General features: G+C 43.3%; 1 protein-coding gene across 2 annotated transcripts in view; it reads right to left on the bottom strand.

The window, feature by feature from the left end:
• Positions 1-737: 737 nt before the first annotated feature.
• RUNX1 (RUNX family transcription factor 1) overlaps positions 738-26,560 on the bottom strand; it is a 176,860-nt gene continuing 151,037 nt past the window's right edge. For both annotated transcript variants that reach the window (XM_082044461.1, XM_082044462.1), the window contains 2 exons: positions 9,937-10,098; positions 738-6,325 (listed from right to left, as the gene is read on the bottom strand). In XM_082044461.1, coding sequence (XP_081900587.1) covers positions 5,832-6,325; positions 9,937-10,098 — 656 coding nt within the window. In that variant the 3' untranslated portion in view covers positions 738-5,831. The remainder of the gene's footprint in view (positions 6,326-9,936; positions 10,099-26,560) is intronic.

The raw sequence follows: 26,560 nt of genomic DNA, 5'->3' as shown, positions 1-26,560 counted from the left end.
AGTTTGCTTTGTAGCTTGTTTTTATTTCACTGAGAGTAGTGGATGAAAGTTAATATTTGTATATATATATATTATTGTGTAGAAGGATACTACTGAAAGTTTCTCTAATATAATGCAATATCTTGTGTTGGGCCAATAGTAGATTATATATATATCTTCATACGCATGGATACAGTGTTCAGACTGAACTTTCAATATTGACTCTATTTTCTTTTTCCTCGTTTTGGAAGCTTAGTTCACCTGTATTAATGTTTCATTAACACTACCATTTCATTATTTATTTAAAGAGAAAAACAACCCATGTATCTCATAAGTAATATGACCTCAAACTACCTGTTTTGGTGCTCCTGAAGGTTCAACTTGTCAATATCAAAAAGGATCCAATCCAAGAAACAAGAGATTAAGGGAGAAAAATAAGAGCTGTAGATGACCTTGAAATATTGAAACTAAATCAAGAAGCCAGAGATATAATGCAATTACTAGGTTTCTGTATGTACAAAGTCTCAGTCCTATTTTGATGGTCCTGTTGGATTGCAGGCCTTTTGCCAGGTCACTCCACAGCAGGAAAATTCTGGTTTTCTTGTTAAAAAAGAAACAATTCAGAAAAAAAAAAAAAAAAAGTACAGAAACATATTTTTGATGTTGTGAGTGGTACAGAGTCAATACCCTTTTTCTGATGGTTGTTTTTCTCTGACAGAGTTGTTTTCCCCCTGATGAAAGAACACACCAAGCCCATGTGCATACTTGTCAAACATTTTATTTGTCATTCACACTAATTATGATATTGAATTTACAGAGCAAACTGTGGTACAAAGAAAGAAAGGAAGAAAGAAAGTCTTCATTAGAACTAACGCAGCAGTCCAGCTGCTCTGCATGCTAGTTGTAATGAATTCTCCCATGGCGCTGGACACAGCCATCCCTATGTACAGCAAGAGTCTACTCTGATGTGGTATTTAGAGACTTCCTCTAGTGGGGGAAAAATCTACTCTTATCTCTTTTCCTATCTGGTTCCAAGAAACAGCAGCCCCTCTCCTCTCCTGCCCCAACCCTCTCAAAAGGGAAAAAAAAGAAAAAAAAAAAAGAAAATAAAATAAAAATCCCCTGCAATCAAAAGCATAAAAAGCAAACTTCCAGAACCTGATATTTTCCCCTTCTGGAAATGTTCAGCATAACAGTGTCAAAGGAAAATGTGACTGTTGCAGGATGCTGCAGCATCTGTTTTGTAAACATAGCCAGTAAATGCTGAACGAATTTGCTTTGATGCCATTTTGATAGGAGTGTGTCTCCTGCTGTGTCCTCCCCTCAGACTTACCATATGGCCACCTCAGACTGAAAGTTTAGTTTGTGTTTAAAAGAAAGGTGTAACTGTCAGACCCAGAATACCACAAATAACCCACAGATTTTTGCACATTCATTTCTCCCCTACCACAAAAAAGTGAAGTGTTGAATAGAGACCATGCTATAACTGTTTACAAAAGTGAATAAAATGTAGTTAATCTTGAAGCTTAAAATAACTAGTTCAGAAAGAAATAAGTCTCACTACAGTATTTAAGCAAACACAAACTTAAGTTCATTAAAAACACAGAAAAATGAAAAAAATGCTGAATAATTACAAGCACTAAATATTTTGCTATGAAGCTTTAGAAATCTATTTACATACATAAATACAAGTAACTCTGTTGATGCAACCCTTTTAAGACAAGAAGAAAAATGCCAAGTGATTGGTATTGACCAAGCAAGGTTAACAAAAATAAAATACAAAAATGTTACGATGCAGGAAAACAAGCAAGTGTTTTGCTCAGATAGAAAAATGATCCACTTCTCCTGAATCTTCAAATACACCAATGGAAAAGGTCACCCAGAGAGCAGTAATGAATGTTTCAAGAGCGCAGGCAATTCGGAACACTCTGGCAAAGACTGTGGGCCATTTGGAGAAAAGGTTTTTTTAATTCTTTTCCAGCAGATAATTTGCCATAACTCTACAAATCAAATCCCTCATAGCAGGGATGCGCTCTGCATCTGCCTCCCCCTTGTGCTAAAGCTCCTGTACATCGCCCTGAAACTGTAGCAGGGATGCTTGAAGTGAGCGTGAACGTTGTGTGAGAGCAAAGTTGAAGGCCTTAGAGCAAATGACAGCCAGGCCCTATATTTACTTCAAAATTGTTTGATACAGCTGCATCTGGACAAGGGGTTGTGTCTTGTGAAAGGAACACACAAGCTGATAGTAAGGACCACCATTAGCTGTACTTCAGTAGTGGGAGGTACCTAAGGCACTCTGCTGACTGCACCTTGCAAACAGAAGCACAATAGCTCTTTCTGGGTTCCATTCAGCTACTGGGATGATAAAACTATATAAATATATATATGTATATAAAAATACATACTTATATGCTATAATTTGGAGATGAGTGAATGGGGGAAATGCTTTATCCAAATGTCCTCTTTCTGCCTGCTTACTGCTCTTAAGATACAACAGGTATGACATGAGAGCATTGTTGCAGCCTTGAAGATCTTCGCTGTCCTTAGTGGGACAGGGGATAGCAACAAAAATACAGATTTGAGTAAACTGTGGTTTCTCATAAGCACTTGTTTGAATACGCTGAAACCCACAGTGATTAAACGGACTAATTGTGAGGGATAATGAACTTAACTTATCCTCTGTAATGAAGGTGCTGCTTTGTGCTGTGCTCAATATACACGGTGTGGGCAGACTCAGAACTTCAGGTGCTGGCAATTATCACAAGTGAGACACTGGGAGATTCCAGGGGGTTTGTTACGTGTCAGTAAAGACACGGGATGAGCATGGTGACCAGTTCTGCAGTTTCTCATCCTGGTCACACTAGGGAGAGTAAAATTAAACTTCACCTTTAGGACAAGAGTAAAGAAAGTAGATGTGTCAACATAAGAAATGTTCAATGCAGGGTCTACTCTTCAGGCTAAGACATGCCAACTCTTCATTCTTGTCAATCCCAGATCTTTTATTTTCAAAACTGACTAGTACACTACTATGGGCTGAAAGGGGTGAATGGCTTTAGCAGAAAGCAGGCTGTGGGGACAGACAGGCCTGGGAGCTTTTTGACCACATCGACCTCACTTTTGCCACCGGGCTGAAGTCACCCGGCCAGGGCAGCCCTGCCCTCCAGCGGTGAAGGCATCTGGCTCCTCTAAGGTCCTCTCCTCTCCCTCACTGCTGGGTCCATACTCACAGTACTATGCACTTGGGTGGTCCCATCACAAGGCAGATGTGAGAGCTATAGTAAACAATGATTTTAATTGCACGGTGACAGAGAATGTGTAAGATGGATTCTGCAACAGAGCTACTGTTTGGTGATGAAGGATTTTTTTTAGGCTACTGGAAGAGGTGAGATTCCAACTATGAAAATGTTACAACAGGAAGAGTGTCTGTATTTCTGTATTCAGGAAGGTATCCATACTTCCAAAACATATTTTAAACTGTTCCGATATAATTTTGATGTTTTCTGTCTTTTTTGTTCAGAGCAAACTCTAGAAAATTATAAAGAATATTATACTAAATGAAAAGCACAAGGCCATACATGATTTTAATAGAAACATTTTGAACCTTTGCTGAGATCTCTTGAAACACTCCCTGTTTTCTGCACAAAAATGACCTTATTGACAATGTAAATTCTTCAATTTGTAACTTTTCAATACCAAAGTGCTACTGCATCTGACTTAAACAAAGAAGCAAAATCATATTAAAAAAAAAAAAAAAGAAAACTTGAAAAACAAATGGTTTTAAATAAGTCCAGCTGTTTTGCTGCCTGCAGCCAAGGATCTTTTTAATTTGAAACATTTTTTTTTTTTAACATCAAACACAGATCTGAAGTCCTGCTTTCAAATACTCTTTGAGTTGACCTGCAATTGTTTCACTCATTTAAGAGGTACATTAAATAATAATCAGCTAATTTGGAACGCACACGTGTCAACATCAACAGTTTGTAATTGGTGAGTAGTACAAGAACTGCATTCAGATCAAACCCTCAAACAAAATAGTGCCATAAACTTTACAGTGACATTTGATATGTTTGTGCTGTAACGATGGGCAACGATGACAACTCTGTAGTAAACATGCTCTTAGTTTAAGCCTTGTGTATTTGCTACAGAACAGAATATTGTATGTACCAGTTTTAAGTACCCTTCCTCTTCCCTCTGGAGATAGTGATGGAAGAACCATTAAGGCCCCTTCTTTGCTGGCCTGCTTTCCAGATGAGCTTGACAACCCTGTTCATTTCAAGTTATTTTGTGATGCAGGAACTGACCTATTTTGCAGTGCACTGGAATGTGGCTTCTGTACTGTTTAGAGCTCCTGGCTCTGCTGAGCTGGGAGCAAATTGCACACCAGCTCCATTGAAGCCAGGACTTCACCCTTGCCATGCTAACTGCGTCTTGGCTTTCACTTTTGAAAGACTAGGAGGCCTCTGCCTGTCAGAAGCCCAGCAAGCTCAGGAGCAGAATGGGGCCATATGGAGATGTGTCTAGTTAGGGAATATTAAGTCTGCCTTATGAAAAATGTACATCCTGATTACCAATCCTGAGGCTCACCCCTGGTGATGAAGGAAAAGCAAGGAAGGAGTAGGGAGACATGACTCCACTGGCTGGGGAGGCACAGAAATTCATAGGGATTTTGGTGCCTAAATAATTTCAGTGGGAGTTGGACACCTAAATGCCTTTGAGGATCTGAGCTCAGTTAGCTGAATAAAATGAGAGTGAGATAATTGTAAACAATAATTCTAAGTATTTAGGAGGTCACTTTACCCATCGTTATTTCAGCCTTTTTAAATGTGATAAATTTGATGTTGGCTGCTACCAAAAAAGGCAATTGCTGATCTCTTTTAATATAGGCATATTTAAATAATAATAGTATCAACAAATAAGAAAAGTCTAAATATCAAGCATAAATATCAATGAACTCATCAAAGTAATACAGTAGTTGAAAATGACCCAAGGCTGTAGCCGTTGTATTAAAAAAAAAAAGAAGTCCAATAGGAAAAAGTTAAATTAATTAATTGAAGAAGGGGCTGATTCTTTCAGTTGACAAAGCAAGAAAGAAGCAAGCATGTTTAAAACAAAAAAAAAAAAAAAGCAAAATGTGGGTTTTTTTGCAATTTATAAGGTGCCAAGAGAAACAAAACAAATCAGATGCCAAGCAGGATGAGCTGCATCCTAAAAAAAAACCCCAAATAAACCCAAAACAAAACGAAAAAACCCCACCAATAAAAATTTCCATATTCTTTGGAATACACAACATGGTTTAAAAAAAAAAAAAAAGAAAGAATGAACTCCAACATATAAAACCTCTCATTCACAGCATTGCTAAAACAGGAGCGTTCACAGTTTCCCTTTGGGAATCTTCCTATACTTCCTTACAGTTAATATGTCCAGAAGATGCAGTAAACTCACTAAGATTTTTTATTTTTTTTTTATTTAGGTTTTATGTCCTAAAAATAGAAATGAACCGAAACTCTCTTTAGGGCTGTGGAGACCTTCAGGCCCAGGCATATTAGAAAACCACAGGCCTGGAAGCAGACTGGGTACCTTCCTACCCACCCTCCCTACCTCTGGACCACCATCTCAGGTGTCTGCCTTTCCAGAAGCTCAGCCCCCCGGTGAGGGATGCTTTGCTGGAGCCACGTCGCTTGGCCAGGGGCTGGCTAATACATGCCACCACGCTGACTTCTGGAGGGTTGGCTTCTGAAAGTGATGTATGAACATGGAAGGGCCCATAAGAAAGACGGGTATTTATGGGGTACCTATGGGCACCGGGAAATGGAAAGCACGCTAGTCCTGACCCATGACTACTTAAAATTCATTCAGTATGGTCGCCACACCGCTTCCTCTAGCCTTGCTGTGGTTGCCATGTTAGTGGGGGAGTTGCTGTGGCTCCCTTCTGCCTCAACCACATCGCTTTGGTTGGGGAGGTTGGGGTTGAGGAGTGTTGATCCTGTGGAGGCGTTGGTGCAGGGAGGGTGGATGCGCGGGGGGGACCGGTCTCCCCCCGAGATCATGGAGAACTGATAGGAGCCAGCGGAGGTTCCGTAGTAGAGGTGGTAGGAGGGCGAACTGGTCTGGAACGGGCTGCCCTGGGCCTGCGATGAGCCGGGGTAGGGAGGTGGGAGGTAAGTGTGGTATCTCGTGGCTGTGGACATGGCAGACATACCGATTCCTATCCCTGAACTGACAGGCGTCGGCGTGTAGGTGAACGCTCCCGGGTAGTGCATCCGAGGGTCGGAGATGGAGGGGAGTGCAGAGAAGGAGCGGTCGATTCCCACTCGGGGGTCACTGAACGCAGTCAAGTCAGAAGCACCTGGGTGGTGGGGAAGGCAGACAGAGAACTGTTGAGCTGGCAGAATGGAGGTTCACCTGTTCGAGGTGATAACCAACATCCAAACTCTGCTTGGTTAACCGAAGTGGTGCTGATACTGCCAGAAGAGAGCTGTTCATCACCTGCTCTCCAATGCAGTCATTGTCGTGCTTGTGGATCTGGGTGTTTTGGACTAATTTCAGTAAAGCAGCAATTAAAGAAGAGTGCCAAGCTCTTGCCCTGTTCTGCATGTGTATGTATTTGTTCTTATGAGACCTTAAAGCACACACAATCATTTGCACTTCCAGAGTGCCCACATCCAGGTGCCTGGGTGGGTGGAGAAGAGGGACACAAATCTCAAGCTCCTTGCCCAGCCTCACAACTAACCAGGGACACTGGCGGGGCCTAAATATAAATTGTCCATGTTCTGCATAGTCTCTCCTTGCACCCAGTTTTATTTGCCAACTCAAATGTGAAGCTCCGTGGAGCAGAGATTGTCCTTCAGGTGCAGGAACATGCACAGGCAGGATTTACGCACACAGGCTCAGCCCAGCTGTCAGCACTGGGGAGCACAGTTCCTCATTGACTCTGAGCACTGCCAAAGTCAAGATAAATCAGGTTCACTTAAGGTCTTTGTATCTGGGTTCTCATATAACATCTACATAATTGTTACTAGCTTTTGAAAATCTTGGCTCTAGTGAGTATGTAAAAAAGGACAACAATAGTACTACCTTTTTAAAGCAGAATGATATATTTGGGGGTTAGCCTTTTTTCTTCCTTTCATATATGCTAGAAGCCTTTCTCATCCTGCTAAGTGAAATGTTTTATAGGACAGTCAAATTCTGCTCTGCTTTGTCTGTCACCAGTGGTAGTGTGCCTGGTCCCACTGTCTCCTTCCCTGGTGTGCAAGGATGAAACAAGCAGAGCAGATAATGGCCTCTTTAGGAAGGATCGTCATCATGACTCAGATTAATGGAAGGTGTCAGTCCCTGGAGTTGGCAGCTATGCATGATTAAAATAACAATAATAATTAAGAAAAAATCTTTCCAGAAGACAGCTTCTTCTGTCAGACAAGGCGTGGAGTCTGCAGAAGAGGAGCCATGCGCTGAAGGAAATACTCATGAGAAGAAGCAGAGAGAAAACAAAGCTCTTGGCTCTGACTGGATTTAAAGCTGGAGCAGACACACTCCAGCGCCAAGTTCTGAAAGCTCGTCAATGACACAGCCAGCACACTTTGATGAATTTCTACACATTTCTTAGAAAAGCTCTGACGCATGCTGTATGCTTCCTTTTTGAGTTTGCCTCCCATTTTTTTTTCTGGAAGATTAATGGGACCCTTGAACACATTTCCTTCCCCTAGACCCCAGCACCTTTAGATTTAACGTGGATTAATATACATGATGGTATGGAATGGCAGGAGTTGCAGAATAGCTAAGGTTAACGGTAGCATCTGACAACTTGCCAGATTTTAAATGGTTCTTCCACACCTCATTGCTGAAAAAGAGATCAGACTTCTTGAAACTGCCTGGACACATCACTTATCAGATGAGGGTTTCTTCTGCTCAGTTTGGCAAAAAGCAGAATAATGAACCTTAATGTCAAGATGTTTCAAGTATGTCCCATATCTTTGCTTTTTCTTTTGACTCACTGTGTCTGTAGGTGCTAGGGCCTAAAAAGCACCTGTCAAATTTGCTCTTTGTTCTGACAAGGAGGAATTTCTTTGACAGACAGTGCGTGTGACACTAATGGGATTGGGGAGAAAATACTGTTAAAGATTCTTCTGGGAATACTGAATCACCTTTAATATAAGAGTATCATTTTGGAAGCATTATGAAAAACACTTAAGATGTATAGAGATGAGCCTCCATGAACAGAATTAAGGCAGAAAAGAAAGAATGATGGCATGTGAGTGAAGCTTTTCTGGGTTCCTTCACAGGTCATGGAGGAACTACGCCTGCCCCAAGGTAAATCACTTTGACCACAGGCACAAAAAGCATGGACAAGCCCTAGTGCTGGTGCTCTACATCCATGCTCACCATGTGCCACAAAAGAAACACAACGTGAGGTTACTCCACTCAAATATGGCTGCCTTCTGTTGGACTGTGCGCTCCTGGGGGCAGCCACCGTGGAAGCCTTGGGTGCTCACACCACACACAGCACGATAAGGGCCCTGGTACACAATGAGGACATGTGGGCACTATGGCAATGCAAAAAAATATTGCATTTCAATACTGACTGCATTCACTCATTTGAGGGCAACCGCAGTCTCCACATGGATAAGATAAAATGTGGTTAACATCTCCATTCTATCTGACTCACGTACGCACACCTACAAGTATACATGCACAAGCCGCCCATGTATACAGTTTGAAAATCAAAATAGCTGGTAAATATTGATTTCAAACAATTCTGTCAAAAAACCCTGAATTTTCTAAGTTAAAAACTTGATGATGTCATTTGTTTTACTTGAAATTTCCTTGTTGATATGAAGATCTTTTTTCATCCTCTCCATTTCCTCAATTTCTGCATTTTGCCAGTGGAAAAGAGTGCAAAGGGATGGAAACACAGAGGAGAAAGTAAAAAGAGGTCTTTTCATTTGTTAAAAAAGATTGTGTCAATGAAAAATTAGATAGATAGATAGATAGATAGATAGATGATAGATAGATAGATAGATAGATAGATAGATAGATAGATAGATAGATAGATATTGTAAAACAAAAACTTTTTTTTTCTTCTGTAAGTTTTCCTGTATTTTCAGCTATCTCTAAGATGTAATTAGCAACCAGACCTAAACAATAGTTTACTTTTGGTGGGCATCATCCCTGTGACTCTTTCAAAGCAGGCTCTATATGACAGCAAGAGGACAGGCTGGAGCACATTCAAGTGATTCTTTTTGAGCTTAGAAGAAGCCCTGAGTATTCAAATGAGAGCAATATGTGCGGACAAAGAAGATATTTTTGAAAAAGCCATACGCAAATTTGAATTATATGGCTCTCATTCATTTTAAGAAAATTCCTGCAATTGAATACACACACATATTGTTTCATCGTGTTAGAGTCAGCAGATGGTCAGTGGAATATGGTGGAAGCCAGGGGGGTAGGTTTCACATCCATATGATATTTTTATGTTGGCTTGTAAAGCTCTGCAGTACAATTTGATGAAGATGTAACAAGACAACCCAGTGCAACATTTAAAATGTCAAACCCCACCATCCTGCAGTCAGTGTGTCCACCCATAACCTGCTGTGCTCTGGTCTGAATTTAGAGCAGGGGAAGGAACCAGAACTGAAATAATCTGTGGCATTCATTTCTTGGCAGATACAATAGCTCTCCAAACTATTTTTATAGTTCCAAACATCTTCAAAGTGCTGTTTTCTCCTCTTTTTTTTACTTTTTTTTTTTGACAATGATATGTTGGGCCCCAAACCATATTTCTTTACTCTTTGCACAAATCCCAGCAAAGTGTTGGAGAAGGCTTTGCTGTTGAGGGCCCGCAATAGGCCTCACTGCAACTGGAGGGAAGCTGCAGCAGCACCGCAGGACATTACAACCCGTTTTCCTCAGGTATTGGCCTTGAGGCTTTGGTGAGGGGGACACTAACTTTTAGGTACTTACTTGACAGCCGGCTTGAAAGCTCTGCGGTGAGGGATGTCATGCCGCTAGCCCTGCCAGGTGATATTGGGGTGGCAGGGTGCACAGAGGGGGTGGCGATGGAGCCCAGGTACTGGTAGGACTGGTCGTAGGACCATGGTGGAGAAGGCTGGACTTGCCTTGTGTCTGCAATGAAAAAGAGACCTATAGGCTGTTTTGAATGATAAAACTTTGCAATCCAATATGTGAACGAAACCACATGGTGGAAATAGAAACTTAAATGCCCAGATAATTACATTTCAGTTCCATAATCCCCTTTGTCAAGAGACCTTCAGGTGAGTTGCTTTCTGAAATATTATTTGTGCCTCTGTGAGTTTTGATCAGTTGATTATTTATTGGGAAGCTTTTTGATATTTCACGTCGATGGTGAGCAGGGAAAAATGGTCAAGGAAAAGCAGATTAAGCTTTCCAAGGTGAAAGTCTATTAATTGCTGAGATGCATTGGTATTTCTGGATGTGGGTTTGCAGTCCTTTTAGCCAAAAGACATGTCATGCCTCGCACCAAAGAGACAAAAATACCAAACCATGAGTGTTTCTGTGCAACTGTGCAAGTAGAGAGAGAAAAAGCAAGATGAAAATGTGTGTGTGAGAGAGAAGCAGAGATGGAGAGTGAAATTAGTGTCCTTAAGAAGTCAGACTCTCCAGTGGATGAACAGGATAAGGGAATTCGACTTCTTCAATCTCTTGAAAATCCCAGGCTTAATGAAATGAGCAGGTATTCTGTACATCTATTTGTATACGCTATGTATAAAATGCAGAGATACAATTCAGAGTGATGCTACATCTACCAGCAGTGGTTGAACTTCAGAAACAGAAAGCCTTACACAAAATCAGTGGAACTGCCAAGCTGAAAATGCAGACAACCTATGAGTACAGGCTTTCAGTAGAAACTGCAGCTTCTTGGAAGCAAAATCTCAAAATGCAATGATGCATAAAACATTTACAGAAAAACCTGTTGTTTTCTAGCCACACAACTACTTTGGCTGGCTTTTGAAATGAGAGGTGCAAGGCAGGGAGTTTGTCCAAATCAGTTGCACCAATGTAGGAACAACTCTTTTCTGTTTATTTCATCTTTGTATATGAAACTTGCATTTTTCAGTGTATAGAAATGTCTAGTTTTTGTATATTTCAAAGTGAGAAATATTCCTGCCCCTTGGCTACCCAGTTTGTTTTTCTTTTTTTTAAAAAATTATTTTTAGTAAAATCTTTCATATTTTCTCCAGCACTAAGAGCATTCTCCTGAAGCTTCATCTAGCTAATTATCCTTTTGAAAGAAGCAAATGTTGGATGAACAACATTCAGATAAAACTGATATCCGCATGGAAGGGAAATTTCCCAAGTCTGAGATGAAAGACTTTGATCTTCCATCAGAAAACCCATCTGGAAATTATTATTTTGTTGTGCTTTATGGAGATGAGTTTTACATTTTGTTTGTTTCATCTGTTTAGAAGGAGAGATTTATACAAAACTCTAAGCCTTAAAAAAAAAAAAACAACACAGCAACTAGTAAAGTCGTTTGCAGGAGAAACTGAAGTCTTGTAAAGATTTTTCTGCTGAGTAACATATTCAGATTCAGATACTATTAATATTTAATTTTTTTCAGGCAGACTTCCTTAAAAATATATTCAGTTGGCTCATGCTGTTTTAAAAGCAACATCCAGTTGGGTTAAATGGACTTTAGTAGAAACAAACAAAAAGACATAGACACGGACCCTGCCTTATTCTGAATTACAACCTCATCTCGTTGTTAATGTATGGTCAGTGTTTATTAAAGATGACAGAGAGACAGATGAGGGAATTCAGTCTCCAGGGGTAGCATTAAGATAAATAGCACAAAGCATCTACGGAGTAAGCGTTGTAATCATACCACACTGTGTGTTTCAGTTCTGAAACAGGGTTAATTAAAATGTTACTCCTTTATTCCAGCCCGTAATTCCATTGACTTCAGTTCAGCAGTGTGGCTGAGCATTAGAATCATGATACTTGTGCTGGAGGGATCCCAGCCCGGGGATTGAAGCTCCCTCAGTTCATCCTCTTCCCCAGGGAGCCCTCGCGCTCCACCAAGGCTGGCACCACAGGTGACAACCCTTGCCCTCTGTCACCTCTCTCTGCAGGGCTCTGTTCAACCCTGTCACCGCAGAAGCCACTGAACCCTTTTGGTTGGAAATATTTTATCACCTGCTTTCAGGTGCTCTGGCCTTAGCAATTAGCACTGCAGTGAAGAAGGGAAAAGTCTTTCTCCAGGGCGGTTGGGGTATGTGTGAAGGGGGTGGTGCCACTCATCCTTGTTTTTCAGGCTGAAAGGAGAGAACGTACTGTCTGCCTTCTCTTCTTAAACTGTCTTGTCTGGTGGGGAAGCTCTCTCAGCCAGATTTCTCCTGTTTTGTACATTGCTGGCTCTTCAGGACAAGTGACATGGTTTTGTCTGGTACCTTGCCCAGCACACATAGGAATCTGGTCCGTAAAACAGCCTCAAGTGCAATAAAGATGCAGACAAGGGTAAGAAGCTGCAGGAAGAGCTGCAGCAGCCACCTCAGCAGCAGCAGAAGAAAGACCTTGTCACGGATTTACTGAACACTGACAAGACTAAATTGAAATCTGGTCTCTTTCTTTAGTGCTACTAGAATTAGCTGTGTGCTGTCCCAACTAGAAATCCGATAATGGACTAAGTATGTGCCTAGCAACATCCTGAAAGAGATTATCAAGGTATCTGACCTGCCTCATCCATTTGCTGTTATTACTGACCTCTGGGGTACTTGAAATAGTGATAGACAGCCCGAGAGACCCCCATTTATTAAAGTCCTCATCCCATTAAGTCTTTCTTAAGTGAAAGTTCAATCTACCAATCAATTTCCCATCTTGGTACCTGTATTCCCAATCCCTGTATTTGCTCTTAAAGGTTGGCTTTTTGACATCAGACTGGTTAACAAGATGCAATCTATTCAGTGATGTTAATATGGCACATTATATTATATACACATACTAAAGCAGGTTCTGCTGACTAACCCCAGGCACCACCTTCACAGTTGTTCAGTAACAAGAAGAATACCACTGTAACAGCATTTTTATGGCACCATTTCAGCATCAAGAGGCACACTCAGCTCCCAGTAAAGGCAAGGTTTGCATTTCCAGCAGCTTAGTAGGATCTGGATCAGGGGCCTCAAATAGCATTTTATTTTTGATATCTGCTTTTCTTCAGCTCGCAGGTTACCTGAAATTAAACTGGAATTGATTCAAATTTGCTGCAGGACTAGGCTACACTAAAAGGCAACGAACTTTTCCGAGTCCATCTCTTTTCTGCTTTCAAAACAAAGAGGTGCGCATCTCAAAACTCAATAGCTTTGCATGGGGAACTGAATGTGTGGCTTTTGTGTGGCTGAAGTTAATTTAGTGAAAATATGCTGCATATAAATGGAAGTCGCTTTCCAACTCACAATATCTGTGACGAGATTTGCAGGGAGAGCTAATTCAACAAAGGGAAATAACAGGGCTTTGGGCCCACATGGTTTTAAAGCCAAACAGGATTCCAAAATAATTTTAAAGCAGATCAAAATAGCAAGAAACCAAGGAAGTTGCCCAAGTTGTTGATCTGTGCCCAGTCCTCTTGGTATTTCTCCCATTAGCAAGTACTTTCCATTTCTGCTCTTTATGGTGTGAGAAAATGCATTTAAAACATGAAAACAGTTATTAATTGCAATAAAACACTCCAGGGCGAGAATTATGGTGCAATAATTCACACCTTGCTGTGTAGTCACGAGCTCTCGGCCTCTAGCCTCATGCCTAACAAGCTATTAAGCAGAAAGTATTGAACCATCTTTCATGCCTCATCATGTTTTATTACCACGAAAACGTTGTGTTCGGCTTGTTTTAAAAAGTTGTAATTAAGTTGTACAAATGTTGCATAATCCTTAATAGTTTAATGAAACAAGCTTTGGTTAGAGACTCGGGGGGGGAAAAAAAAAAAAAAGCCGTTCTCCCCCTTTCATGATGCTCCCTCCGGTCCCAATACTTAGCATTTTCCCAGCCATTTTCGCCGTGGAACATGAAAAAGCCTAACTCGAAGGAGGCGGATGGCGGTCGGTCGCCGAGAGATGCCGAGGGCAGCCGGGTGTCAGTAGGTGGCAGCGGAGCCCTTGCAGAAGGCGAGCGCTTGCGGAAGCCGAGCCTTTGCAGAAGCCGAGCCTTTGCAGAAGCCTAGCGCCTGCAGAAGCCGAGCCTTTGCAGAAGACTAGCGCTTGCAGAAGCCGAGCCCTTGCAGAAGGCAGCAGCAGCAGAGGCGGCGGCTCCGCGCCCCGGAGCGCCCCGAAGGCGGCGGGCGGCTGCCGGGCCCCCAGCGCCGGGCCGGGAGCGCAGCGGGCAGCCTGCTTTCCAGACACCGAATGAAATAACTAGCTTGAGCAGGAATTTTCGCGGCGCCGCCACAGCCCTTCGTACGACCTTTGTTAACACCTTTGAGTCGTTCCCACCCGGGACGCTGACGGTACTGTCTGAGCGCGGCTCTGCTCTGCAGGGTGACTGCACAGAGGTAGCATCTCTCTTAAGGAGCGGCTCTGGGTCCAGTGAGTACCCAAGAGCTTGGATGCCCAGGAGAGATGTATAACCCTGACCCAATGCCGGTTGTGCTCAGCAAGTGTTATCTTTAGGTCAGGGCAAACAAACACCTGCCAGGCAATGGAGTTGTCCCAGTGTCACACTGGCCATATTTTGGCTTCCAAAGTTGTTACTGATAGTCAAGTACAAAAAGAGAAGAACTCTGTTTGTGCTCAGAGTACAGGGTAAATGGGTCAGGACCTCAGTCAAAACCACAACATATCCTCTGAACTTGCACAGAACATCTTTTTGTCTGCAAAACTGATCCTCAGCATACAAGACACAGAGATCACTGGGACATAATAAACATGAAGTCCCAGGTTGCTATTTCTATGTGATTCTTTTTCAGAGGGGGCATGCGCTTTAAAATGTAAACCAACAACCACCTCTTCCTCCAAAAGAAAATGTTGTGATGCTGTCAGGCATTCAGAAGGTATAAATCAACAAGTTTCAGTGAGGCTGCAGTGATTCACAGTACCAGCTCAGGATGTCGCTTGAGGTAACGGCAAAAATGTCTATCACCTCATCATTTCTCCATAATGAATACAATAATCCATACCAGGCTATGTAAAAGGAAGCCCCCACAAGATTTTATATTCTGATCAGGAAATAATTCTTTTTAGCCATATCGAAAGCTTTAAGCTTCACACTAAATCAGATAATAGGTCCCACTGCTCCTGTGAGCTGAAAGGAAAGATGCTTATGTGGATGCTCGTGGCTTGTGCTGGATCCCACACACCTCTGAATCTGTTTTATGCCCTTGGAGCACAGAGAGAGCCGGTTCTCCATGTGTCACCGTTGCTCAGACATTGCTGCCTGCTCCCAGCCAAGAGGCACTGCATGGCCAAATATCGGTATGATACAGCATGTTCCTGGAAGCTTCAGAAAGGAGCAGCAGGATGTGAGTCAGGACGCCGTGGTGTGAGGCGGGATGGTGGCGGGGCCGGCAGAGGCCCGGGAGGGAGCAGGTATGCCTTTGACTCAGCCAGGCTGCCCGACTTTACACCTTCCCCTTCCTGCCCGGCTGCACTTGCACATGGACTGCCTGCCCGTCCGCTCACCTCCCTCCCCCTTCCACCTCAGAAATGACACCTGCCTGCTTGAAAGTATACTTACCTGGACAGACTGCCTTCTGCAAGTGATTTTTCCCAAGCCAGGGTCAGGGGACACAAAGGAGTCAACCCTGAGTACTGAGCAGCTAGTTAGCCACTATCTATTGTCAGTGAAAATCCCCCCTTATCCTTGGCATAGCGAGATGAAGATGAATTGCGAAATAGCTGCTGCTGTTGCCAGACTTTTTTCTCAAGTTGCAAAAATTTCTGTCAGTCATACGCAACAAACCCTGAAAGTCACATAGCGTCGAGCTTTGCAATTCCTCCACTGTACTGGCAAGCACTTTAAACGCAGCAACTGGCAGAAGGCACGGAGTGAATGAAAGCTGGGATTAGTTTACTGGTGTCAAACTCAGAGGCAGACAAGGAGGGAGTCGGATCCTTAACTGCTTTGAAAGGCTTTTCTGAGTCTGGGATCTGTCTGTCCACTCCCCCGCTCCTCCCCCCCCGCCTCCCCTCCCCAGCCTGACTTGCTAATCTTTCCAAAAGGAAAGAGTTTTTATAGTGTGACTTTCCCTTCCTTTGAGTGTCAGGCACGAATGGTCTTGATTAGACTTGTTCATTCAGAGAGGTGTCTTGCTTAATAGAGGAAACGGACTATGAGCACAGAAATACGCTGCGTAGTTTGGTGCTTGGGAGAAAGATGCTGCCTGCCTAGAAACTTCAATTCAGTCTTTCCTCCTTCCCCTTGCTTTGCTAAAATCTGTTATGTGCCTGTCTCTGCCTCTTTTTCCCACTTGCTTTTTCTCATTCCTCCCTAGCCCCAGCAGCTTCGGGTGAGGCTGTGAGAAGATCAAGGGACAGTGATATGGTCCTGTGTGAGTCTGACCTGGTCTCTCTCTAAAGCAAGGCATCTGAAATGACTCCCTCACTCGGGACCCAGCAAATCCTCAGCCTAATGCAGCACCCTGAAAAGGTGTGTCATCTCCCAGCAGCTGAAAGAATTAGTCAGTAGCTTAAATAAGGGGGACTTTCCAAAGAACAAGTTCATCAGTGGCAGGGGCAGCAGCAGTGGCAGCAGCCGCATAAGGCTGGTATTCTCATACCTCTCAGCATTGGAACATAAGGAGCTGGAAAATTACAGAGTAAACTGTAAAATTCCACCAGAAGCTACTTCACCCCGCAGGGTGGTTTCCTTCCATGTGCCAGGCTGTGGAAACCACTGTCGCACCACAGGGGCACCTCCCAGCACAACAGCTGGGATACCTGCAGGTTTCACAAAGGTGGGTTCCAGCTCTGACTTGCCCCCAGGGAAAGTTTTTCAAAGCCTTCTAATTTCTACTGGAAATGTATAGAGGATGAACATTCACTCCTCTCTGTGGCCTTGAAAAGCCCCTTGTAGATTGCTAACAGGTGACAGGACTTACTCTGGTTGAGAATGACAGTGACAGGTATGTCACGTCTGGAAATTTTTAAGTTGGGGGTGGGGTGGAAGAGCCACCCAAATTCCCAGCTATTCTCTGGAAGAGATCTTCGGCAGCGACCTCCTGCCTCAATGTTTGCTTTCATTTTATTTCATTATTGCTGTGGTTTTGTGGAATATTGCAAAGGCTAGAGAAGGTATTTGAGCCTTCCTAAGAAACCTCCTGTGGGATAGGGAAATGAGGGAGTTTCTCCACACTGAGGCACCACACTCTGAAGAATAAAGGAGAAAAATATCAGCCTCAAGCAGAAATGTTTAAAAAAACCCACAGTTGCTGAGGCTGTTTGTTCTGGCTATGGTGCTTAGTGTTGATGTAGAATTTCCCAAAGCACTCTAGGTGCTGCATGGTCATACAGGAGGATACCAGTCCTCTGTACTATATGCTACATATGGTAAAGAAGACCATGGAAAACCACAGACAAAGAGTGGTGTGATTAGGTGCTGGGGTGCAGGGCACCATCTCTACTGTTTGTTCAGTACTTGGCATTCAGTTTCTGTGCATCATCTATGCCAAACTCATCTTCTGTGTCAGCTCATTTCTTTTCAGTGCTGCACTAGAAAAGGTCTTGAGGAGAAAAATTGTGCAAATCTGTCGGTGCCTTTGAGGATATCAATCCCCCAGTGCTGAATGTACTGAAAGACTGGAAGTCTTGTATGAAGGTTTTTTGCTATATTTTTCATTAGAAACAGATGGTAGAGAAGGGAGGAAAACAAATGAATGCATCCTAATGGGTTGTTTGGATTTCTTTCACTCTCTTCATGCCCATATCAAGCAAGTCAGTGCTCCAATGACAGTAAGATACCTGGAGATGATACCAAAGGCAGCAGGTGAAAACACCTGTTCTAGCCATACGTATTCTGGGGATAGTAGGAGGAGAAGTGTGTATTCCTTCAAGTTTAAAGCAGCCTGAATGAGCTGCCTAGTCTAGCAGAACTATATTTGAACAATGTACTGTAAAGAAACAAGTAGTATTTTAGCAATGGCAACTGGCTGTGGGGTGGGGGTCCCCTAAAAAACCTCTCAGGTCTCATTGCTAACTTGGTGCCAGAATCAGGAAGTGCAGACAACTCCAAATACCAAACTGTGAAAACTCTGATTTCACAATCAACATATGTGCTGCCCCAGCAGGTTAGTACATAAGCTGCTCAAATGAAATATAAACCATCTCTCCTCCTGAGTAAGCACACTCCTCCTGCACTGGCGTCACTGCTGCTTTGAAGAACATGATGGCATTATGGGCAAACTGAAAAGTCTCTGGGTGCCAGTGACATGCAGAAGTTGGAAAGCTGAGTTTTGCAAATTAAGGATGCATTGTTCTTTGTCTTCAGAGGTATGACTCACCCTGGAGAGCTGCAGTTATTTGTTCAGGAGGGAGACTCCATTCCACCTCCCGTCCTCCTCTTCCCTTCCTCCCTGCATCAACAGGGAATGAAGTAAAAGAATTCAACCTTGACCTTCCACTCTTTTGGCTCCACTGGAGGAGACATGCTGCCAGACTTGATGCCGCTGCAGTGTTCTCCCCTATCTCTAAGAGTAGTGCTAAAGCACAAACTGAAACAGGGAGGAAATCAGGGACAGATACTACACAGATGTCGGCAATGGGCAGGCTTTACCCTTCATCCCATTGTGCCCAGCCTGGGAGGTGACATGATGCAGTGAGCCCTGTGGCTCAGGCAGAAGAATGCCAGTATAGGCATGTACAGGTGTGTACATGCACACACACATGTGTACATGCATATACACTTGTCTCTTTTGCTGCATGGCACTGCAGTTTCCTTTAGCTTCAGAGGCACTAGGGAGAGAGCAGATAGTCGCACTGCTGCTTGGAGAACATATGATCTGTGGTGACCTGCATAGGGACTCAGGGGTGGGACCTGTTGGGGGAGTTACTGCTCCCTTATCCACCTTGGTAAATCCACACCTAGAAATCACATCTCTCTGAGTCTGGAGGGAAATCACACGGGGACTGTGGTGGCTTCCCCTGAACTGGTGCCACAGTCTGTATGACAAACCTTGCCTGACAACAGAACATATCTGTTCATGTCCCACCTGCCCCTCCCCAGCTTCTCCCTTCTGCAGCTCCAGGTCCCAGCTACTGCTCTCCTCTTCACCTTTCCCTGAACCACTCTAGGTATGTGAACGCCTCCCAGCTATTTAATTCCTTGACCCTCACACTGCCCCTTGAAGAAACGTATTATTGCAATTATCATGTTGGCAGACAGAGAACTGGTATATGCAGAAAGTGAGGCTCTGGTTCAGCAGAGCTCTCAGGGCACAGAGCTCAGTGCTTGGCTGAGTCAGAGCATGTGCGAATTACCTGATGTCACCCTGGCAGTGAAAGTTCACCTGTAAAAACAGCTTGGGGGAGATGTATCCACTTTGTCTTAGTTCATATCTTGAAAGCAGTCTACCTGAAGCGTAGGGCTCAGGTGGGCTACAATGCTCACTGAGAAGCAGGTCAATTATCCCATCTCATAACCTTGCTGCTGTTGAGAGCAGCTGCTTTCACCCTGCCTTGGGCAGGTATATCATGCTGTGGAAATGCAGACACAGAAGTTGGGTTCTAATTGTGTACAAAGTGTAATGTTGTCTCCTGGTGTCCTGGCTCTTGAGGGAGGATTCATCCCACCTGAGAGATCTACAATGTAGGTGTCTACCTCTGAGCTACTTGTCTAGATTCTAGACTATTGCCAACAGGGTAAACCAGACACTTGTGGGGTGCAAGTCATTTAATCCTAAGGCAGACATCTAAGTCAAGTCAGGAGGGTGAATCACACCGATGAACAGCTGTTTCTCTCTCCGATCACAAAGATACCAGATGACTGTGTCAGATGGAGACACACAAAACATGGATGTCTAAAGTTAGGTGAAATGAATCCCAGTCTGGTTACACCTCCAAAATTTCTCTTTCATGGGGTGGAGCAAGATGAAAGGAAGTGGCAATATGTCTCCTGGGCCAGGACCTGGGAGTCACATTGAGTCACTATTTGCAGATACAGGATTACCTGCACTTTCCTCTCTAGGGCAATAGCCTCCATGCCTGTGGGCTGAACCTGACCCTGGTCCTCTGGGGGGATTGCTGGTACCCTGGTGCCTGGCCTCAAAGCCATTTCCTCAGCTGGACTCTGCCTTAGGGTTTTCAAAAAGGCAGTCATGAGCTCATGTCACAGTGAAACATTTCCTAGCTTTGTGTCTGCATTTCGAGACAGTTAAATATGAGGTTGAAAGTTCCTTGGATGGGTTATTCCCGCTGGAAAGTCAATGCCATTAAAAAAAAAAAAAAAAAAAAGAAAAGAAAAAAAAAGAAAAAAAAAGAGCAGAGTTGAATGAGAAAGTCTCTGCAGTCTGCTGGGAGACACAGTGATAAAGGAATGACTACAGTGTGGCCTCAGGTATCTTAAAGGTTGCTCCTGATGATGTGAACTAATTACTCCATATTAAAGTTCTTTAGCCTACAGATAAACAAAAAGTCCTAATCAATCTCTTCTTCTACACTTTCAGTGTTCCCTCCTCTTTTTCAACATGAAAGTACTGGAAGAAAAGAACTTCCTCTCTGGAGCTTACAGTCATTTTATCCACCACAAAACACTGACCTTGATGTGAACTAATTAGGATTGCAATAGATTATTAATACGAGTTGGTGAGGTGGAGTTTTGTCAGTATAAAAGAGGTCTTTGAAGATAACAGCCATTTACACTTTCATGATCTCATCACAAGTGCTCAGAAGAAAGCTTATAAGCTAATAAAGTAGAATTCATCTAGGGGCACTATGCACACACAGTGGAGTATCACCCTCCAAACCCTTATTCAGGATGGCAAAGGAAATCTGCTCAGATTCTTTTAAATTCCAACACAAATCAGGATTAAAACAACTTTTGGTAATAAGCAGATCTCTGATGATCTAAAGACACATTGGTTCATTTTATTGACTTAGAGTAAGTGACATATCAAATACAACCTTCATACTTTAACAACTGAGGTCACCTTGAGAAAAATGATACTGAGCCCAGTGGTATGAAATATCTCTCCAGAGTGCAGCTTTGATTTACAAGGTGAAGTAAGGTCTTCTTCATGTGAACATATATTAGTAAAGTCAGTTTGACTTAGAACGATGCACAGATTTTTTTTTTTTAAGTAGGTCACTAAGAAACTGTTGCTCATTATAGTACTAAACCAAAATGGACTTGTTGAAAGCTCTACTAAATGATCTGCTCCTCTAAACTGTCAAGTTGGTTTTGAGGAGATCTGAGAAACCGAAATGGAAAATGAGTCAAGCCCAGAAGTATGTGCTGAAAGCCCCAACTCAGTGGCTTGTCAGGAGCATGCAGTCCAGAAATACATTAAAAATACCATTTAAGAAATGCCTTGCTTCCTTTACAAAATCCCTTGGCACTTGCTGTGTAGCTGAGGAATGCTGCATCCTGCCATGCTGCAGGCATCACCCATTCCACCAAACCTATGGCACTGACGGGTGGCAGCAGGACCTCTCCCCTGGCTCCCCCCAGATCAGAGAGTCTAGAGGAGTACAGTCAGAGGAAGAAGGATTAAAAAGGAAGGTAAAGACTGATCTCCTTGTTCAGCCTTTGCTCTGCTGGCCATATTTAAATGCTAGGCTGATTGATTTCAGAGCAGGCTAGATCTAAATCTGAAGGGCAAAAGATACAGGTAGCACAAGCTTTGAAGTTAAAAGTGCTTCTCTCTTTAGTGCTATTGAAGATGCCAAGCAGAAGCTCAGCAAATCAACATGCACAAAAGCTGTTGCAGGGCTGAAGACCCTTGACAGTCCTTCCAAAGCAAGGTGCCAAAAATGAGACCCCTGAATAAGTAGGCATGAGGCTTTGAATGTGCAGGGCTCAGACAGCAAGGCCCTGGACACACAGTCTCCATCAGGATGGCTGGGAAGGGATCAATCCTGAACAGGGAGGATGTGCTTGTGCCACCCATCAGGACAGTGATGCCTGGAGGAGACCAGGGGGGAGCCACCTGATAGAATCATGGAACCATAGAATCATTTTGGTTGGAAGAGACCCTTAAGATCATAGAATTCAAACATGACCTAAATCTGGTACTGAACCATATCCCTAAGAGCATTATCTACATGTCTCTTAAACACTTCCAGGGATGGTGGCTCAACCACTTCCCTGGGCAGCCTGTTCCAGTGCCTGACAACCTTTTCTGTGAAGAAATTTTTCCTAATATCCAATCTGAACATTCCCTGGTGCAACTTGAGGCCACTTCCTCTCATCCTGATGCCCCAACTCCTGTGTGCCTCCGTGCCCCTTCTCCTGGAGCAATTCCTGCAGGGAACCCAGGACAACCAGATTGCTGAGAAACATGCACTGTGGCCCCAGATTTTGTGTATCTATGTCCTGATCATAACTTCTGTTTTTGTGTGCAGGTAGGTGCTACCAGAATGGGTGGAGTCAGGAATAACAGCGCTGAAGGGAAGTTGTAATCCAGTAAAGAAAAGAAGTGTCAACATATGTCAAATGTTGCAAAATGTCCCAGTGTGGAAGAAATAAAGTAATTCCCAGTATTAACCAACAAACAGCTGTTGTGTTACCAGGCTGAGGAAGATTTCTTTTTCAGAATAGGAAATGTGTAATGTTTTATACAAATAACAGTTTTGTTTCACTTTCTGTATTAAGCATTTTAAAAATTAACCTTTAGTACACTAAACACTTCTCAATGGCTTGAAAAGTCTAGCTTGCCAGAACCTCTTTTGGAATTATACCCTGTGACCTGCCTGTCTGCTCAGAAATATTATGTAAAATTATTGTTCTCTGTTAGCAGTTACAAACCTATGAAACACTGACACACCAAAAACTTTTTAGAAGTTTAGCTAAACACAGCTAAGCTCCACTAAATGTGCTGAACTGAGCAGTTTTAGACAACTGTGGCATGGAGAGTAAGATCACAAGTCATCATTACAAGTAAAAAGAACTTTTTTCTCATTTAATAAACTAAAAAAGCTAAGCATAATTGCAATATGTAAGCAAATGTCAAATAATTACTTCAGTAAGAGTAAGACTAAACAAAGGTATTTACATTTAATGTAAGAATACAATGTGATGGTACAAAACAAGGTTATTGCATGTTGCAGATTGTTGGTTTGGTCAGGGAAAAAAGAACTTCAGAAATTGCCCTAATTGAAATACTTCTAATGTCTACATGTTTTACAGTTTTAAAAATTAGCAGCATTTTGAAACAATTCATTTAAATTCAAAAAGAAATTATATCTATGCTGTTGTTGTTTTGCAGTTGTTGATATTTCGGGTCTGCCACAGAAACAAAACAAAAAAAACCCTTTATTTATTTGTTCAGCTCTTTAATCTGTTTAAATTAATATGCTGTATTACTCATTTTTTCCCCAATGTGATCCTAAAATGATTGCTGAGCTGCACTCACATCAGTCTCTCCTGCCAGTGAATTAAATATGAAATGGTTTATTCCCCTGTCCTCCAGCAGCTCTTCCCCCATCTTCACATGCTCATTTAGCCAGTCTGAACTTACAGATAAGCTGATGATGAGACACTAGAAGGCAAAACCAGACAATTATCTAGGCAAATGTTTGAAGGATTTGAGCCCTGCAGCAAAAATGCTGTTTACTGAAGACTGAAAGCGCCATTTCTACTTAGTACAAGCCAGGGTGTCTGAACTCAGCAGTTCTGGATAGTGGCCACCAGTGGACTCAGAGTAAAGTTTATAGGTGCAAGATAACATCACGCTCCTGTCTGCATTTCATCACCCCAGGGCCTTTTTCTGTATTCTTAAACAAAGGCATGCAAGTACCAACAGAAGTATACTTTACCATCTGTCTTTATATTCACTCATTACATAGTTAATCATTTATTTTTACGCTGAAGATCACCCCAACAAGGCGCAAGGGCAGATCCTCAGTTGGCCTAGTTAGCAGAGCAAGGCCAACTTACACTGGCTGAAGAGCTGTCTTTTAGTCTAATTCTGCACCTTTCAAAGCTCACTGGATATGAGCAGGGTTGTAGTGCCTCATACTCTCATTTTTTCCTTCCTGCTTTCCGCCTTGAAAGATGTTTTGGGGCAAAGAATGGAGAATGCAGTGAGAGTCAAGATGAGGAGGAACAAGAACACAATGCTGTGTTGCATTTCATGCCGCTCCTCCCACCTGGACCTCCATCTACCTGCTCCCATCTGCAGAGCCCTGGTGATGCAACCAGTGATGGTGCTGGCAAAAATGGAGGACATCAGGCTAGAAAGCATACAAAAAGGATGTGGGAAAATCATTTAACTGTACAATTGATCTTTCACCTGAATGGGTGGATCCAGTGACCAACAGTACTGCAACTGCCAACGCAAGAGGCTCAGGTAGTTTTTGCTGATATGTGGCCAACAGGTATGTGGGGAGAATCTGGAAGTCCAGTCTGCATTTTAAGGATTTTTCAGCAGTAGGGAGTGAACTCCCACTCCAAGGAAATGCTCAGTCACATACTTCCTGTCTGAGTTGGTGAAAAATTGCCATTAACATAGCAAATGGAAAAAAAACCCTGCATGGGACATGTCTGCAGCCCCCACCTCCTTCTGCCACCCACTCTCAGCAGGAAGAGGGGCACAACAGAAAGGGCAGGAAAAGGCTCTAAAACATCACAGTTTCCAGAGGATGAACATTTAAGACATCCCTGTAACTGAACTGCAGGAGGATGAGTGGAGGAAGGGAGATCACAAAGGCAAAGGTGGACGACCAAGACAAGACCAAGATCAGCCTCCTGCCCTTAAGGTGGAGTGAACGGTGTCTGGAGTCAGGCTGATTCTCCATCCAGGTGGAGCTGCTCTGATGCCAGGAAGCAGAAGTTCTCAGCCACGCTGGCATCTGAGACAAGCACCTTTCACAACCTCTGAGATCTCAAGAAATGGCCCCAAAATGCTAGGTAAGAGGCATAGGTGCTAGGCACGATGATAAGAAGCTATTAAGAGTTCTAACTCAGCTGGAGGTAAACTTTCCAGTAAGAGTGAGACTAAAAAGGTGCCTATCTCCCACACTTAATCCATCAGGCATGGTTGTACACACTAAGTCTGGAGACCAAGTCTTAGTCATATTTAGCTGCCAGAATTAAGCTATACTTTCCCTAAGCACTCTGCTGGCTTTGTTTTGTAAATATGTTTTCCCCTAAAGAAAAGAGGGGCATGCTGCCTCCAAGCACGGGGAACGTGTCTTGTGAGGAGACAGCACTTCCTCAGTCCTCCCTTTTATTTTTTTTTTCCTTCTTCTTCAAATGTGAAAAATAAGTTGTATGACAGACTTTGGTGGAGATGTGTGCAACAAGGCCTTCATTGTCTCAGACAGGTGTGAGATTGGAATTGATTCAGCGCCAACAACCCCAGTATCAGAGCCAGCTCTGTGAGCTGAAAACATACACCAACCATCCAGTAATACCACTGCAGCCAGCCAGAGACTCAACAATTTAAGGCTTAACACACACACAACATAAATCAGATGAGGATGTACCAGCCAACCGTCAGCTTCTTGGGCAGATGCCTGCAGACCGTCTGTGCAAAGCAGACCTTGCCTGTTTCAGTTATTGGAAAGTTTGTTGTTTTTTTTTTTTTCATATAAAGATGAGAGGCTGGGTGGAGCAGCTAGCTCAGACACATTTACATTTGCCCTATCTTGCCCCAACAGCCCTCCTTTGCTTGCTGTTTGGAGGCAGTCCTTCTTGTAAAGTCACTTTATTCCAAGTGCAGGAGGGAAGGAATTACATCTTGGGGAAATGTTTAATGTACAAATACAAAAATCACATGGACACACACTCAGTATGCACCACCCTCATGAAACAAAACCATTCCCTTCCATGGGAGTTTAGGAGCTTCTGAACGTGATCAAACAAGCACAAGAACTAACACAGCTGTTTTTCTTTCTTTCTTTCTTTCTTTCTTTTTTTTTTTTTTTTTTTTTCCATGGATGTATTTCCTTCACTTTTCCAGGAAAACCTGTTTTCACACTCCTCTCTGCCTTTATGTCTCTCACCTGCTTCAACCTAGTCCCTGCACTTTGTCTGGCTGCATTAGTCACCCCAGAGAGGGCAAGAACAGTCAGTGGTGGCGGCCTCCTGCTCCTTCCCTCGGCTCCAGTTCGCGCAAGGAGAGATCCTGTGTGGCACCCCACCACCCCAGGCTTGGTCACCCATGGGTGACCCACAGACATGCTGCTACACCATGCCCAAGGCATTTGCCAGACCCATCTCCACCTGGTTTCTCTGTGTTCCAGCAGCTTGGTTTTAGCTGCCTTTGACCCCAGCTGCAAGCCCTTCTCCTTTCTGCAGCTCCTCTGTCCTTGGAGAGCGCAAGGGACTCTTGCATTTTATAACACAGACAGGCAGTGCTCACAGTCTCTTTCCAAGCAAAAAGGGGACTGGAAGGAGGCTTCCCCAGGCCAGGGTTGACTCCTGCAGGTCCCAAGCTGGTACCCTGCTGCATCCACTGGCAGGG

This window comes from Streptopelia decaocto, assembly GCF_964273445.1.
Source record: "Streptopelia decaocto genome assembly, chromosome: 1".
Lineage (NCBI taxonomy): Eukaryota > Metazoa > Chordata > Aves > Columbiformes > Columbidae > Streptopelia > Streptopelia decaocto.
The sequence above is the reverse complement of the archived record's forward strand: the minus strand, read 5'-3'. Positions and strand labels throughout refer to the sequence as shown.